General features: G+C 34.0%; 1 protein-coding gene across 1 annotated transcript; it reads left to right on the forward strand.

Moving 5' to 3' along the window:
* The first annotated feature begins 9,024 nt into the window (after nucleotides 1–9,024).
* Nucleotides 9,025–14,179, forward strand: LOC107788549 (WAT1-related protein At1g68170-like). The gene is made up of 7 exons (XM_075222340.1): nucleotides 9,025–9,481; nucleotides 10,281–10,339; nucleotides 11,039–11,155; nucleotides 12,025–12,271; nucleotides 12,576–12,734; nucleotides 12,957–13,108; nucleotides 13,889–14,179. Exons 1-7 carry the CDS (start codon nucleotides 9,284–9,286, stop codon nucleotides 14,160–14,162), a joined length of 1,206 nt encoding a protein of 401 aa, XP_075078441.1. The 5' UTR covers nucleotides 9,025–9,283; the 3' UTR covers nucleotides 14,163–14,179.
* Nucleotides 14,180–15,353: the final 1,174 nt, after the last annotated feature.

Here is a 15,353-nt window from a genome sequence, read left to right on the forward strand (position 1 = left end):
AGATGCTCTTCTTCTTTGTATCTGTATCTTCCAACTCTAAGGGCAATTTCTCGGCTGTCACTATAACCTTCTCATGAACATACTCAATTGTTATATGCATTTATGGGAAGCTATCGTATTTGCATCAAATTGTCTTCTCATGAATCTTTGTTGTGTGTGTATATATATATATATATATATATAGATATATATTCTTCCTCTTCACATGTAAGTCATGATCTTGTTTGGATAAAGTCATCTGGTAATTACTGCATAACTAAGTTTGTTTTGATCCATGATTAGTTGAAATCTTCATACACATGTGTAATTCAAAACTGGTGCAGAACATCCTTGTCCTTAACATTTTGAGCCACTATTGATTCTGTAATGCCTGCATGCATCTATTATTAACTTATCTTCCATGAAGATAGGACTTAGACACTATGTTATAATCAAGTGACACTTTTAGGAGCTGAAGCATGATCACTTCATACCTATATGTTGAACTAGATTTATGTTTGAGTTTTAACTTATTTTAATGCAATGTTTTCCATCTCCTTTCTTTACCAACATGTTGATATGGTTCTGTAATGGGTTCTCTAATGTGAAAAGTTCCCCTGCTTATATGAGAACACTGTCTCACTCACCCTACCTATGTGTAGTTGATTAAATGTTGCAAGCATCTCTGTTTGACTCTTTAACACTATGTTCTGTCTTGAATTGTGCTCAGTCCTTCTCCCTATTATTAATCTAAAACTGAATCTGACTCTCAAACCTCATGAAGTCCATTTGTTGATATTGTTTGAACATGTTGACTTGCTAACACTATTAGAAGTATGATCATGTGGGACATTAGGGGTCCCATGTTTAAATTTGTGAATTTGTAGTCATGATGAAAGTTTAATCCCATTCCTGATGACCTTGATAACCTCTCTGTGGCAATGGATGACCATGACTGTTGGTTTTGAATTTGCATTGATGGTCTTTAAGGTGCCAAGTAGTGTTGTTAATACTTGTTCAAATATGTTGTGCCTTAATGATCCACTCATGCAATGGTATGATATGAAACTTTTTTATTCTATATGTATTCTAAGCCCCCCTCTAGGTTTACTTTATATGTGTTCCTTATTTAGTATCATAGTAATCTGTATTATCTTGTGTTATTTTCGGTAAAAGAAAAGTATATTTTGTGGTAAGTAATACTTTAGTATTTAGTTTACATTGGAGGGGCCTCATTGGCACTTAAACCCGTAAGGAAAACATATCGTTAGTGGTTAAAAGTGTTTGGGAGCGGAGTTCGACTCTAGGTTGGGTTACTCTCCCCGGCACAAGCATTGACTTGGGACTTGAGTCCCATGAGAACTTTGAAGTGTCGGGGGATCCAAAGGGAGCATCGACCTCGAGTGGGGTTCCCTCCTTAGCTCTTAATTCGTTGACGCATCCAGTTCTTTAAGGGGTTAGTGTTTAATAACAACGAAAGGTTTTCAATATGAATTATTTGCTAAGTAAAGCCATCATATTAATATATAATTTCCTCTACTATGTTAATCTTATGCTTGCTTCAGTTATCTATTTATGTATTTGTCATGTACATCAAAATATGATCTGTAGTTAGAATATGCTAAATATAGAATGTGTGTCTAATGACTTTCTTATTCTTTTAACATGTACATTTTCTTGGGCCTCTGAGTTCCTGATGAACTCAGGCCCAGTCCCTCCCTTATTATATTTCGTCAGGGAGCCCAAAGTCAGATGTATTCGTGTTTTTTTACTGTTGGGCCTATCTTTTTGATGCCCAATCACAGAGTCCACTCCTCTTTTGTTGTGTCTCATTTTCTCGCGAAAGCGGGTTTCGATCTGTGACAACTCTTTTAAATGGGTATTAAAAGATAAGAGTCGCCACCTAACAATTTTTAAGGTGGGTTAGGGCACCTATTGTGCAAATAACTCTATTTTAACTAGTCGGTGCCACCAAAGATCGGGTAAGGGCTCAAATTACCTCAAATAGAAGGTATTAGGCACTTTTTGAGGTCCATAACTGTGGGTACCGTCCGAACTTAAAACTATGTGGATTAGGCTATGTGATCAAATAACAAAGGGAGATATAAAAGACGAAGAGTTTCATTATAACACTATGGAATTGGTATAACTCTTAAATACTACAAGAATATAACTATAACGGTCTATAGTAGATGACTAAAAGAAAGAAAGGGGAGTCCTAAGTTTTTTAGCCTAAAGGATCACCCCGAGCAACATAAATAATACTTCGCAACCCCTTTTAGATAGAAGTTGCTCATATTATTTAGTGAGCACAGACTATCATCGCCTACTATCTGATTACTATGTTGAAGTTGTTTACCTAAAGCATTCTAATTCAGTTCTAAGTCGTGTCATATGCGTGCACTACACGTCCCATGCCTATAGTCCAGGAGGCTTTGGACCTACTACTTGGGTGGTTCTAGACTTTACTTAGGTTGCTCAAAAATGATAAAACTAAGATACATCCAAAACATGTAGGACTACACATAAAGACAATAATGGCTCAAGTTAGCCTCCACATGTAAGCAACAAATGCACGCGAACAGGTTCATATTATAGGCAATAGACAAATTCAGAACTAAGACGAATTAGAGTCATTAGGTCCTATAGACATAGCTTCTATGTGATTTTGATTTCAAGCGTACATGTAGTGTTGTTGTTTTAGAACAACAAACTTGCAGGTTATAGGCATTACAAATCCTATAGGCATGATCTCTAAATTATTTGCACAATGAGACAGTAAAACTGTTTGAAAGCTCAAAATTACCCGCGTTTGATTTTATTGGCACACTTTCTAAGTTAGTAACATCATCCTATAGGCAGAATTTCTAAGAGTTGGAAATTGAAACTGGTTTTATAATATTTCATTCCTATAGGCATGCTTTCTAGGCGAGCAATGTGATAGAAATAATAGTAATAGTAACTAATTCATCAATTATGGTCCTATAGGCATGATATCTATACGAATATTAATAAGAGCAGGTCTTTATCACTTAACGTGATCATATAGGCATGATATCTAAAACATGTCAATAGAGCAAATTAAACAAATAACATATGATGTTGCAATATAATAGGCAGCTAATAACGTGTAGGAGTGGAGCATGTGAACAAGTAAAATATTCAGGTCTTATAGGCATGATCTCTAACAAACACATGAAATAGAGCATATTGAGCAAAAATGAAACACCCAGATCCTATAGGCATGTTTCTACCCTTTCATGCGAACATTAAAATATACCCATTTTTTCAATTTTACTAACACTCCAATTGTTTGTTTACAACTTATTACAAGCCCAAGAAGAAAAAAAATAAATTTCAAAATAATAATATCTAAATAATTACAAGTCCCACACATAGAGCAGGCCCAAAGGAGATAACCCAGGACTGCCTGGGCCTTCAATAGGCTTATTCTTCGCACCAGCAGCAAACTTAGGCCCAAACTTGACTCGAATATTGGAGTGTACCAATTATAAACTAATGCATAGACTCATACCAAGCAGAGGTAGAGAATTCACATATTTAATAAGGGCAAATGAACAACTTAATCAACTACTAATTGCTGAATTGGGTTAAGAAGAATTCTAAGTTCACACACTCAGCTCTTATAGCTATTAACCATTATAAGCCAAAGACACACAGATAAGACAAATTAAATGGAAAGCACATGAGACATATATGAGGCAAGTTTGTATAAAAATGTTTGAAACAACAGTGTTTAGCAATATGAACTAGCAGGCCATTCCTCATAGAGTGTCAAAATAAAATAGATTTGGAACTAACCTAAAGAACTTCAGATGCCAATCATAGGTAGGAGGCAAGTAGAGCACAAGCTTTACATGAAGGTTCTAACATGACAGTTCCAATGAGAATAAGGTCACAAACAGCATATCAACATACTAGTAGTACAACTTGGCTAACATCATGAAACTACGAATCAACGATCGAAATCTTTCTTTAGCTTTCAAATCATACTTCGACGAACGCATCCGATTCATACTTAAACATTCTAGAATGATGCCAAACTTTACGCACAAGTCATAAATCACGATACGAACCTTTTCAATGCTTGGAACCCCAAACGGAGACCGATAATGCTAAAGTCCACCTCAAACCAAAGTTAAGAAATTCTAAAACCTTCAAAATACCAACTTTCCATAATAAGCGTCGAAATGCTCCGGGCGACCTGATACTCAATCCGAACATACGTCCAAGTCAGAAATCATCATACAAACCTATTGGAACCTTCAAATCTTAATTCCGAGGTCATTTACTCAAGAGTCAAACCATAGTCAACTCTTACAACTTAAAGCTTCCAAATTTAGAATTTTCCATCAGAATCAACTCCGAACTTCCCGAAATTTAATTTCGACCACACGTACAAGTCATAATACCAGAAGTGAAGCTACTCAAGGCCTCAGACCGTCGAATGATGCGCTAGAGTTTAAAATGACCGATCAGATCGTTACAGTTTGTATATTAATGCTTTCAAGTTTTAACGGGTTTGTTAACATGACTATGCATAGCTAAATTTCTATCTAGAGTTTGATTAATTTTTGAAAGGATAAATTTCCATTACTTCAAAATATTAATTTGCTTGTGAAATCTTTAATGTGTTCAACTACAAGTATATTTTAGTTGATTGAATGACCATCAATTAGAAATACCTATTTATTATGTATTACTGAGTACATATTTAGGTAATTATTAAATAACATACTCTCAAAGTATTTGAGAGATCAATACAGCGGATTTAAATATGGGTTTAGCAAAAATAAAACCTTGATGTGATCATAGTGAACAGTAAAAAAAAGTACACCTAGCATAATTCGAGAGAGTGTGTCTTGTAAATTATTGTAGCTACTTGAGAGAGATTACAATAAAATAAGAGCTTATGACTCATAGAGAATATAATTAGGCGAAATGTTAGGAGACGTAGCGGGGAGGATTTCGACTATTAGAAAAATCATAACTCTAAGCTTTTTCAATATGGTTTACAACACTTGCTTTGTTTGTGATAATTTACTGTATTTTTACTACTTGACCTTAGTTATTAAACAATGAAAACGTGATTATTTCTACTTCTGGAGATTGATTGCTTGAATTTTTGCGAGTCAAATAGTGAATGTTAATAGGTTAATTTCCTATGGGATTCGACTCCATACTCTTAAATCGGATTATATTTACAATGGCCGCTAGTTCTTTTATTAGGCATTGTTGGGCATGATCAAATTTTGGCGCCATTGCCGGAGAATTAATGGTGTTATTGATTATGACTAGAAGGATTGCTAGAATTCTTAGTTTAATCAATTTTCTTGCTTATAAATTCTTAATTCATTGAAACCTTAACATTTGCACTTTTGCGTGTCGCATATGTATGCCTAGAAGCTCCTCAAGAACTGGTAGACTATTTGAAGCATTATCAAAACCTTAGAAAGCTTTCAAGGCATTGAATTAGGCTAACAAGAGAAATAGAAAGCAACGGGAAATGAACAAATCAATTGAAATTGAAATGGGTAACATTGTGAATAATAACGAGCACAATGGAAATAACCAAGGTGACACATACAATAGAGTTGTGGCTCCACTTATGTCAGAATCCGCTCTTTACGGTTGAGCACAACCTACTATAGGCAATCTAGCAACCACAATTACAGTTTCTAAGATACAAGCGGAGACATTTCAAATCATGAATGTCATGTTACACCTACTGCAGAATCAGGAACTATTCTTTGGGTCTTACCTCGAAGATCAATAACAACACTTAAAAATTTTCTGTCAATTTGTGTCACTCAAAGGAAAACTAATATGACACCGGAAGAAATTCGACTACTATGTTTTCGTTTTCGGTAATTGGAAAAGCATAGACTTGGCTCAAGTCAGATGTTAGATGAAGTTAATCTAGTGATTTCTAACCTGAATCATGTTAAAACTCACTTTCGAATGACGTGGGATGATCTTCGCTCAATATCTCCTTGAACATAATAAACCCTAACACTTTGGGGTGTAAGAATGAGAAGAATCACGATTTTTGACCTTTTTAAGGCCCCGGTAACTGTAGGACACAGCTTGGACCACCGTCGGCCATGGTTTGCCTGGACTTTCAAGTTATCCCCAGTCACCCCTTGCTGGGATTCACCACGGTTGGAACCGTTGGCTACGGTTTGGCTCAAGGCTCAGTTTTCTATCCTCTTATCCTTTAGTAAAAAAGATCATAACTTTTTTTAAAAATTTTAGAATAACGAATAATTTGAAGTTATGAAAGCTAGATTCGAAATGCTTTCATTTGATATATGAATCATAGATCAATACATTATATGTTGAGAGATATGGTTATTTGAAATTAAGTCATATGCGGCTAAAGTCATTTTTATCCTTAATAATTTTAGTTTATTTCAAACTACATCTCCCCTCTACTAAATATCCCTACGACCTTCTGAGCATAAGAGTTAAGTACTAAGAATCTCTACTACTTTTCGAATTAGTTATAGGATTCTACGGGGCTTTATATTCTCCCCTTTCTTTATATGACATTCGTCCTTGTATGTCGGCCTTTGGTCATCCCTAGGACTGAGAAGAACGTTACATCTTTATGAATGCTCTACTTATTCATAGATCATGTAAGCATGAATATCACTTAGTACAACAAGCTACAGTATTAAAGCGTGACTAGAGTCATGTACCTGCATCCTTAAATAGGTATGGATAATTTATTGTCATGTCGCTCTCGGATTTCCAAGTAGCATCCTCAACTGAATGTTTACTCCACGTAAATTTTCCTGAGCAATCTTTTATTTTGAAGCTTACGAGCTTGTATGTTCACTATCGCTATAGGGGCCTCCTTATCGGACAAAGTATCATCAACTTCGATCCCTTATCCATTAATGACATGGATCGGGTCATAATAATATTGCTTCAATACTGATACATGAAATATTGGATGCAATAAAAATAACTCTGGTGATAGCACAAGTCGATATTCCACGAGCCAAACCCTTTCAAAAATCAGATAAGGCACATTATACCTGGGGATAAGTTTTCCTTTTTCTTCCAAAATGCATGTTACCCTTCATGGGTGAGACTTTCAAATAGACAAAGTCACCTTCTTTAGACTCGAGATCATGATGCCTTACGCCTGAATATGATTTCTGGCTGCTCTGAGATGTTTTGAGTTGTTTCTGAATAATCTTCACTTTTGTCAATGAATCTTGAACTATTTCCTGGCCCTATGAATTGTGTCTCACCAATTTCAAACTACACTACCAGTGAACGACAAAAACATCTTCCATATAGAGCCTCAAATGAGGTCACCTGAATATTTTTCTGCTAACTTTGTTATATACAAGCTCTATCAAAGGCAAATGTTCATCCCAATTCCCCTTAAAATCCAACACACAAGCTCATAATATATCCTCCAAGGTCTAAATCATTCGTTCGGCTTGTCGTCTGTTTGTGGTTAGAAAGTCATGCTTAAATTAGCCTTGGTACCTAGATCTTCCTGAAAACTCTGCCAAAACTAGGTAATGAATTGTGCACTTCTGTCAAAAATAATAGACATTTTCGAGCCATGCGACCGCAAATACAAATAGTTGCATAATGATAAGTTGTGTAAGTTGCCTTAACAGGTATAGTAAGTTGATTTTGTTAACCTATCAACAATTATTCAAAATGAGTCCCTTCTTGAATGTTCTTAGTAGGCCAACCATGAAGTCTATATTTATTCTTTTCCATTTCCACTCTAGTACTCTATTAGTTGCTTTAAACTGTCTGGTCTCTAATGTTTAACCTTCACTTGCTGACAATTAAGGCAGCGAGACACAAAGTATTCAATATCTTTTTTTATGTTATTCCACCGGTAGATATCCCTCAAGTCATGAAGTCATGATACATTTTTCCAGAATCTCGGTAAATTATATATTTGGAAGTATGTGCTTTGCTCATAATTATTCTTCGAAGATTCTATATGTCAATAACACGTAATCGGTTTCTAAACCTAAATATACCACCCACAATCAATTCTGAAATCATCAGATTTTTCTACTAAGAACATCTTACTTAATTTTAAGCAACCTTGCATCATCAAACTATCTCGCTTTCAGTTGCTCCACTAAGCTAGACTTGGAAATCATACTAGCAATCAAACTTTCACCATTTTCTTCTTCAAAATGAAACCTTAATTAGCTATTTGTTGGGCTTCTCTCACTACGGGACATTTAACCACTAACAGCCTGTCCAAAATCCCCATGGATCTTCTACTTAGGGCATCAACAACTATGTTGGGAGATATGATCGTTTGAAGTTAGGGAATGTGTGGCTAAAGTCATTTTCATCCCTTACTAAGTCTAATTTATTCCAAACTACTTCTCCTCTCTACCATGCCTACGACCTTCTGAACATAAGATTTAATTACCATATACCTACATCACTTTCCGAATTAGCTATGGAATGCTACTAAACCTTAAAGAAATGTGCTAATCTTTTTGGAACGTATAAATAAAAAAATAGTAGTGACTATTATTTTTAAAAAAGATGCGACACAAATAAGGCTCAAATATTTGAGAATTCGAGTAACAAAGGATTTTGATACTGAGGGAAAAGAGGGAAGTTGACATTAATGCAGAAAAATTTTAGTGCCGAAGACTTGTAAGTTGTAATTCAAATGGAGAAATCTACAGATAGTTAGTGGAGTAAAACGTAGGCGGTGACGTGCAGTAAAAATTAATGCTCAAAGCTCTTCTCCTATTCTTTTGCCATGCAAAAACTGAAGACGTCTCTAGCAACTTCACCACACGTGGATTTTTGTAAAGTGGCAGCTACCTCTTCAACTCCTTCTTTCAATTAACTCTCCTCTCTGCCTGCCTATTTATGTTTTCCACAACCAAAATCCAGCTATATATCCCTGTCTTCTTTTGTATTTCCCCATTCAAGCATTTTTCCGATATCCATCTAATCTGGATTAATATCGAAAAGTTTTACTTTAAGGTAAAGCCTTTTCTATCAGACGCACGTCATATATATCTAAGACTCAAACTAGCTCGAACCTTTTAGTCAAGGATGAAGGAGTACATATTATTTTAGCACAATCTTTGGTGGTCCCATTCAAGCGTTACAAAATTATAGTCTTCAACTACAACTCCTATTCTTCCTCCCCCCTCAACCTATATATATATGTAGAGATATTTATAACAATAATACTTAGTAAAAAGTCCTATATATTCTTCTGCTAGTTTGGTCAGTTTGTCTCTGGTTACATAGACTAGAGAGAATGGGGAAGATATGTGACAAAGTGCATGGATTAAAGCCTGTAATAATGATGGTGTTTGTTCAGATAGCTTATGCAGGAATGAGTTTGTTCTATAAATTGGCTTCTAATAATGGAATGAGTTTGAGGGTTTTGATTGCTTATCGCTTCCTCTTTGCTGCTGCTACTGTTATTCCTTTGGCCCTTTACTTTGACAGGCAAGTCTGTCCTTAGAACAGTCTTTGAATATATACTTTTTTACTATTTGGTAGCTGTGTCTAATCAATTTGTACGCCATCGATTATTTTATCGAGGTTTTGGCTGTGTCTACTCAATTTGTACGCATCAATTATTTTATCAAGTACCCTGAGGTTATCTTTCACATGCACAGGAACTGAATAACCCTCTTCAATATGACTTAGAAAAACAATCACCTGGATTTTATTAGTTGAGGCATTCTTTTCTTTACATTTTCTTTTTTAAAAAATAAAATAGGTTGTCTTAGAGAGTCCAGAGTGAACGCTTCTAGGATAAAATCCTGATGTAACTTATAGACTGTATTTGGCTTGTTAATCAAAGCCCTTGTAGTGGAATTTATTTATATTATTCATTTTGGATAGCCATTGTTTCTTTTGTTGGAAAACAAATATTAAGTCTTGCTATCTTCTAAGAGGCCTCGTTTTTAAGAAAAATAATCATGTTTGGTTTGTTTGTACATCACCTCGCTAAACGAAGGATTTTACTCAGTGTAATGTTATGTTTTAATTCAGAGTATCTTTTATGTTTATTGTTTACAAGAAGGTTCAAGCAAATTAAATTAAGTGTACGTTTGATGCAAATTAATTAAAATAGAAATCTGTTGAAAGATTTTGGATAAAATTCGAATATGTTTGTCCACACATTTCGAGCAGCAACTCAACTTTAAAGTTTCATCAATGTATTTTGAATTTTTACACTTTTGCAAAACACAATTGACTTGAATCTGATGCGCCTATCGCTATTCTTTCCTATTTGTAGGAAGATTAGGCCAAAATTGACATGGATGGTAATGTTGCTTGCATTTCTTTGTGCACTCTTCGGGTAAGTTCTATTACTTCATTCAATTCACTAATAGGTGCAATGTGAATGACAGCATAAAAACAACTCACGAATTGAATATTCAGTTATCTTTAAAGGAAAACTTTTTCTTTCTTGACTCTTCTTCTCCACTGTCAAAACCTTTTATTGATTTTTGCGATCTCTCCAAAGAAAAAAAAAACTACTTGCTAGTACTTTCTACCGAAAACATGCACTGCTTTTATGACACTGTTCAATTTTATGTGACACTATTTGATTGGACGAAAAAAGAATTTGATTTGATTTATCACTTATAAAATAAATATTAAATTGAAATTTAATTTGTTATGAAATTAAATTTCGTATAGACATATGAAAGTTTTCAAGAATGATGCTGTTTAATTTCTAATTTTGGTTCATTTAAACAGATGTCCAACATTTCAAGAATATGTTGTCAAATATTTTAAAACGTCTTACACGCCTACTTAGAACTCCTGAAACATAAAACAAGTGGAATATTTATTGAAGATGACTACCATGCAACTTTTGTTTTTCCAAAGCATGTCATTTTGACTCTTAAAGTTTTTCGTATTTAATGTAAAGCTTAGCAATTTACTAGATACTTGTAATCTCGTTTTCGTACTAGTGCTTTCATTAAGTTAGATGTCTGACCTTAACTATATATGCATTCATTTCTAATTTTGGTATTTACAATTAACGCAGGGGTTCAATGGCACAAAATTTGTTTGCAGCAAGTTTAGTCCTAACTTCAGCAACTTTTGCTACAGCTATGATTAATCTAATCCCTGGCATCACTTTCGTTATAGCCATTTTCTTTAGGTATATATTTCAATTTTCCAATTTCATGTTTTTTTAATTAGTTGTTTGAAGAAGACATCTCTCAGATTAGTTCCTTGTTGTAATGATACTTCTTGACTTTTTTACTGCTTTCAATAAAATGTATCCGTTTAGCCAAAAAAAAAAAATGGAGAAAAAAATATGTTTTCCAGAAACTGTTTTCTAAGATATGGTTTAAGGGTGCTTTCAAGAAACTCCTCTTTCAACCATTAGACACTCAAAAAAATCTTAAACGTTTCAATAAGCAAAATAATTTTTCCTGTAAAACTATCGAATGAATGCATTTTAAATTTTGAAACCTAAAATTATAATGTGACGGTGTGGTTATCTACTCTAACCGAGGCAGAGCTAGGATTTGAAGCTTATGGATTCGGGATTCTAGTTCTTTTAAGTTAATGGGTTCTAAAAAAATAATTTGTATATATTCCATGAATTTCATAAGACAAATACAAGTCTTCACAAAAGCTACCGGATTCGGCCGAACCCGTAAGTGGAGGGCTAGCTCCGCCCCTGATTCTAACATAGACGTAGACATAGATATACATGTATAGTGGCGGATGGAGTATATGGATTCAACAGAATTATTAGTTTCGATACTGAACATAGATTGATATGCATGATATTACTAAAATTGTAATGACTATTATATAGGAATTTATAATTTTAAAAGTGTAACTGATTCAACAATAGAAATTCTAACAGGAACTTATAATTTTAAAAGTGTAACGGATTCAATAACAAAAACTCTACCAATTTTAAAAATTATAGTAACTCATAAAATTTAAATATTGAATCACCTCTCTTGTGAGGTATACTAATGGTTTGGTGTATATTTGGACATATTTGTTTAGGTTGGAGAAGTTGGGTTTGAAAACAAGGGCAGGGCAGGCAAAAGCGTTGGGAACATTAATTGGAATAGGTGGGGCTATGCTTCTCACTTTTTACAAAGGCTTGGAAATTAAAACTTGGTCAACCAAAGTTGTCTTTAGTGGACAGATGGCAGCTTCCCACCAACACCAAAAACCATATGCTCATATTTTGGGTCCTATTTTGGCTATTTGTAGCTGCTTTTCCACAGCATTATCCCTCATTTTTCAGGTAATGAGCAAACTAAAACTTGTTCTTATTTTATTTACTTTCTACATAGTGCACAGTAAAAGCTAAAAACTATTGAATCTTTTTTTTGGTTTCGGGGAGGAGGGTATAACATTTTAAAAGAAATTAGCGTGATTGGAAAATTTTAACCTCCTATTTGCAAATTGCAAATAGATGAATATGATTGCTAGAGTATTTTCCATATTAGACATAATTGAAAATGTAATTTTCTGTAATATTAGTATGTAAAAATTGATGATTAGACATATTGTTAACTATTTTATTTATTTGCTAATGTACAATGTAGGCGAAGATGAGTGAGTTGTATCCTTGTCATTTTTCTAGCACTGCCCTAATCTCCATTATGGGAGCACTTCAAGCTGGAGTTTTTGCACTTTGTACTGAGAGAGATTGGAGCCAATGGAAATTAGGATGGAACCTTAGACTACTTATAGTAGCTTATGCGGTATGTTTTATTCTCCGTTACGAGTGTGTTTGGTTTAATAGAAGTTATTTCTCGTGGAAAATTTTATCTGATAATTAAAAGTTAGAAAATAATTTTCGCATGAAAATTATTTTTCCAAATAATGACTTACGTTGTACCAAAAAACACCTTACAATATTTAGCATTTTAATGACGATAAATATTAGAAATAAACTTTACATAATTATATTTTCTTTGGTGTAGGGGATAGTGGCTTCTGGAATAACAATCATCTTTTTGATGTTTTGTGTAAGAATGAGAGGTCCATTATTCCTGTCTATTTTCACTCCTTTAATGCTTGTATGTGTTGCCATTGCCAGTTTCTTATTTCTCAACGAGAAATTACACTTGGGAAGGTATTTATTTTGCTATCCATTTATAGTGTACTATAATTTACTTTTATTAGATCGTTGTAATTTTCTTTTCTTTATTTAGCAGTTTAATATTGGTGATTTTATCTTACCGGGTTTGCATTAAACTAGAAATGTTAGTTACATTAGCAAATTCCGTACTTACTGAATACACAATTGTCATAGCTCAATATTTAGTTGTTTGAAGTTCTAGGTTAGAATTTTACTCTTGTTGTTTAAGGAAATCATTAATTTACGGCACATGAACTAAGAAATAGTGGTATTTCCATATGCAAAATGGAAATAGTTTTATAGTATATCATAACAACTAGAACATTAAAAAAGTCAGTACTTCCGAAGAATACTCCCTCTGGTCCATAATAAGTGATTTTTTGGCTTTTTTTGTGGTCCAAAATAAGTGATTTTGCTAGATTTCAAGAATGAATTAATTATTTTATTCCTACATTGCCCTTGGTTTAAATAATGTTGGAGTATGTGATAGGGGTATTTATGTGAAGAGATAGTAAAGGTTAATATGGTCAATTTTATTGTTAATTAATGTTAAAAGGTGGATTTCTTAGTTTGTGTGAAAATATCCAAAAAAAATCACTTATTATAGACCGGAGGGAGTAGACTTTTAGCAAACACTAAATACTTAAAAGGAAGTGTAATAGTTAACAATTTATGACTTATGTTTAGGGTCGGAGACTCTCATAATTCCCTTAACTATGTACAATTAATTATTTTTTTCTGTTTATGAATGTGACTTTATTTAGTATGGATTAGTGTTATAGGAGCTGCAATAATAATATTTGGATTGTACGTGGTGCTGTGGGGGAAGAACCAAGAAATAAAAAGGGCTTCCAAATTGACACCTTCGCAGAGCAGTGATGAATTGGAGCAAGAAGATATCGTTTCTAACAACAAATTAGAGACCAATTGTAGCAATGTTATTGGAATTGCTCCCAATTTCCATTCCATGAATGAAATGGAAGAACTCTCTCTTCAACAAGTTCCAAAGGAAGAAGAAGGTTCTAATAATCTTGATTCAAAGGTTTAGAAATTTTCTCCATATAATACATGAACTGGGATAAGATGATTAATCTATTGATCTTATAGTAGTGCAAAATTCTTGATACTCTCCTCCTCTATTACATTCTCATTTTTAGTTTTGCTTTCTTCCCTTGGTTTAAAGTTATATATTTAGGCGGATGTACACTATATGGTACGGTGTTGGAGAATTCAATAGCTCTACTAGCCCAGACCCTATATATATGTGTTGAGAAATTTACTGAATATAGCATAAATGGGTTGTGGGTTCGATGGCAAACAAGGGGTCGATCCATAAACTTCAAATTCAGGATCTATGATTCTTGATAAATGTAATTTCCATTAATAAGCCTTTCAACGCCAGACCTCTCCTTGTGACATATATGGATTAATAGAAATCACAATTCACTTATTCAATAATAAGAAAAATTCTCAATGCAAGTAGAAACAAAAGCTACAAAAATTTTCAATGGTCAACTTTGGTCAATAATAATATGCATGCATTTAACGGTTACAAGGATATATCGAACACAACGGGTATGTGCAACAATAACATGATCCTTATTTCGCAGAGACATGAAAACTTTCAGAAGTAATAACTATATTTATGTGATTTCTCTAATTGATTTTTTTTTTTTTGTGGTAAAACTTTTCCTGACTTGTTTAGCACTAATGAGGTGGAGGTGGATGTTTGCAATTTCAATCAGAAAAATAGAGGGTGATAATTTACAACCAAGTCTGTTGGATAAGAAAAATAGGTGATGAGATGACTAATGAGGGTCTCTTAAGAAAAAACATGCAGAGAACGAGAAGCATTTATAAGCTTCCTAAACCATAAACAGTGTGTTCATAGCAATTCTCTAGATTTTTTCTACACAACCAATGCCCAGACCATCAAAATATCTCTTCATGAGCTTATTTATTTAATATATTTTTTCTCGTTGTCTGCCATTTTTTTTCTTTCCAAGAAATAGAAGTTGTCAACCCTTTGATTTTTCCTCTTCTGTCTCTAGGGGTATTTTGAGAGAAGGGAGGAGAAGATATTAGTAATGAGAAAGGACTTCTGGTTCTGGGATCGGATTGACGAGTCACTGAAACGTCCGATCAGCTGCGCCGTTCTGACTTCGGATATGTGCCAGCAGTTGGTTGACCATCCTCGAATGCGAAGTGTCACGCATTAATTACCTCCCTCCTATAAAAG

Source organism: Nicotiana tabacum, chromosome 9 (genome assembly GCF_000715075.1).
Source record: "Nicotiana tabacum cultivar K326 chromosome 9, ASM71507v2, whole genome shotgun sequence".
NCBI lineage: Eukaryota > Viridiplantae > Streptophyta > Magnoliopsida > Solanales > Solanaceae > Nicotiana > Nicotiana tabacum.

What these genes read in the sequence shown, in the direction of transcription:
- LOC107788549 (XM_075222340.1), top strand. Translation starts at nt 9,284, where the DNA reads ATGGGGAAGATATGTGACAAAGTGCATGGATTAAAGCCTGTAATAATG. An exon ending in GTTATAGCCATTTTCTTTAG is followed by an intron (nt 11,156 to 12,024) that starts GTATATATTTCA and finishes ATATTTGTTTAG; the next exon opens with GTTGGAGAAGTTGGGTTTGA. An exon ending in CATTATCCCTCATTTTTCAG is followed by an intron (nt 12,272 to 12,575) that starts GTAATGAGCAAA and finishes TGTACAATGTAG; the next exon opens with GCGAAGATGAGTGAGTTGTA.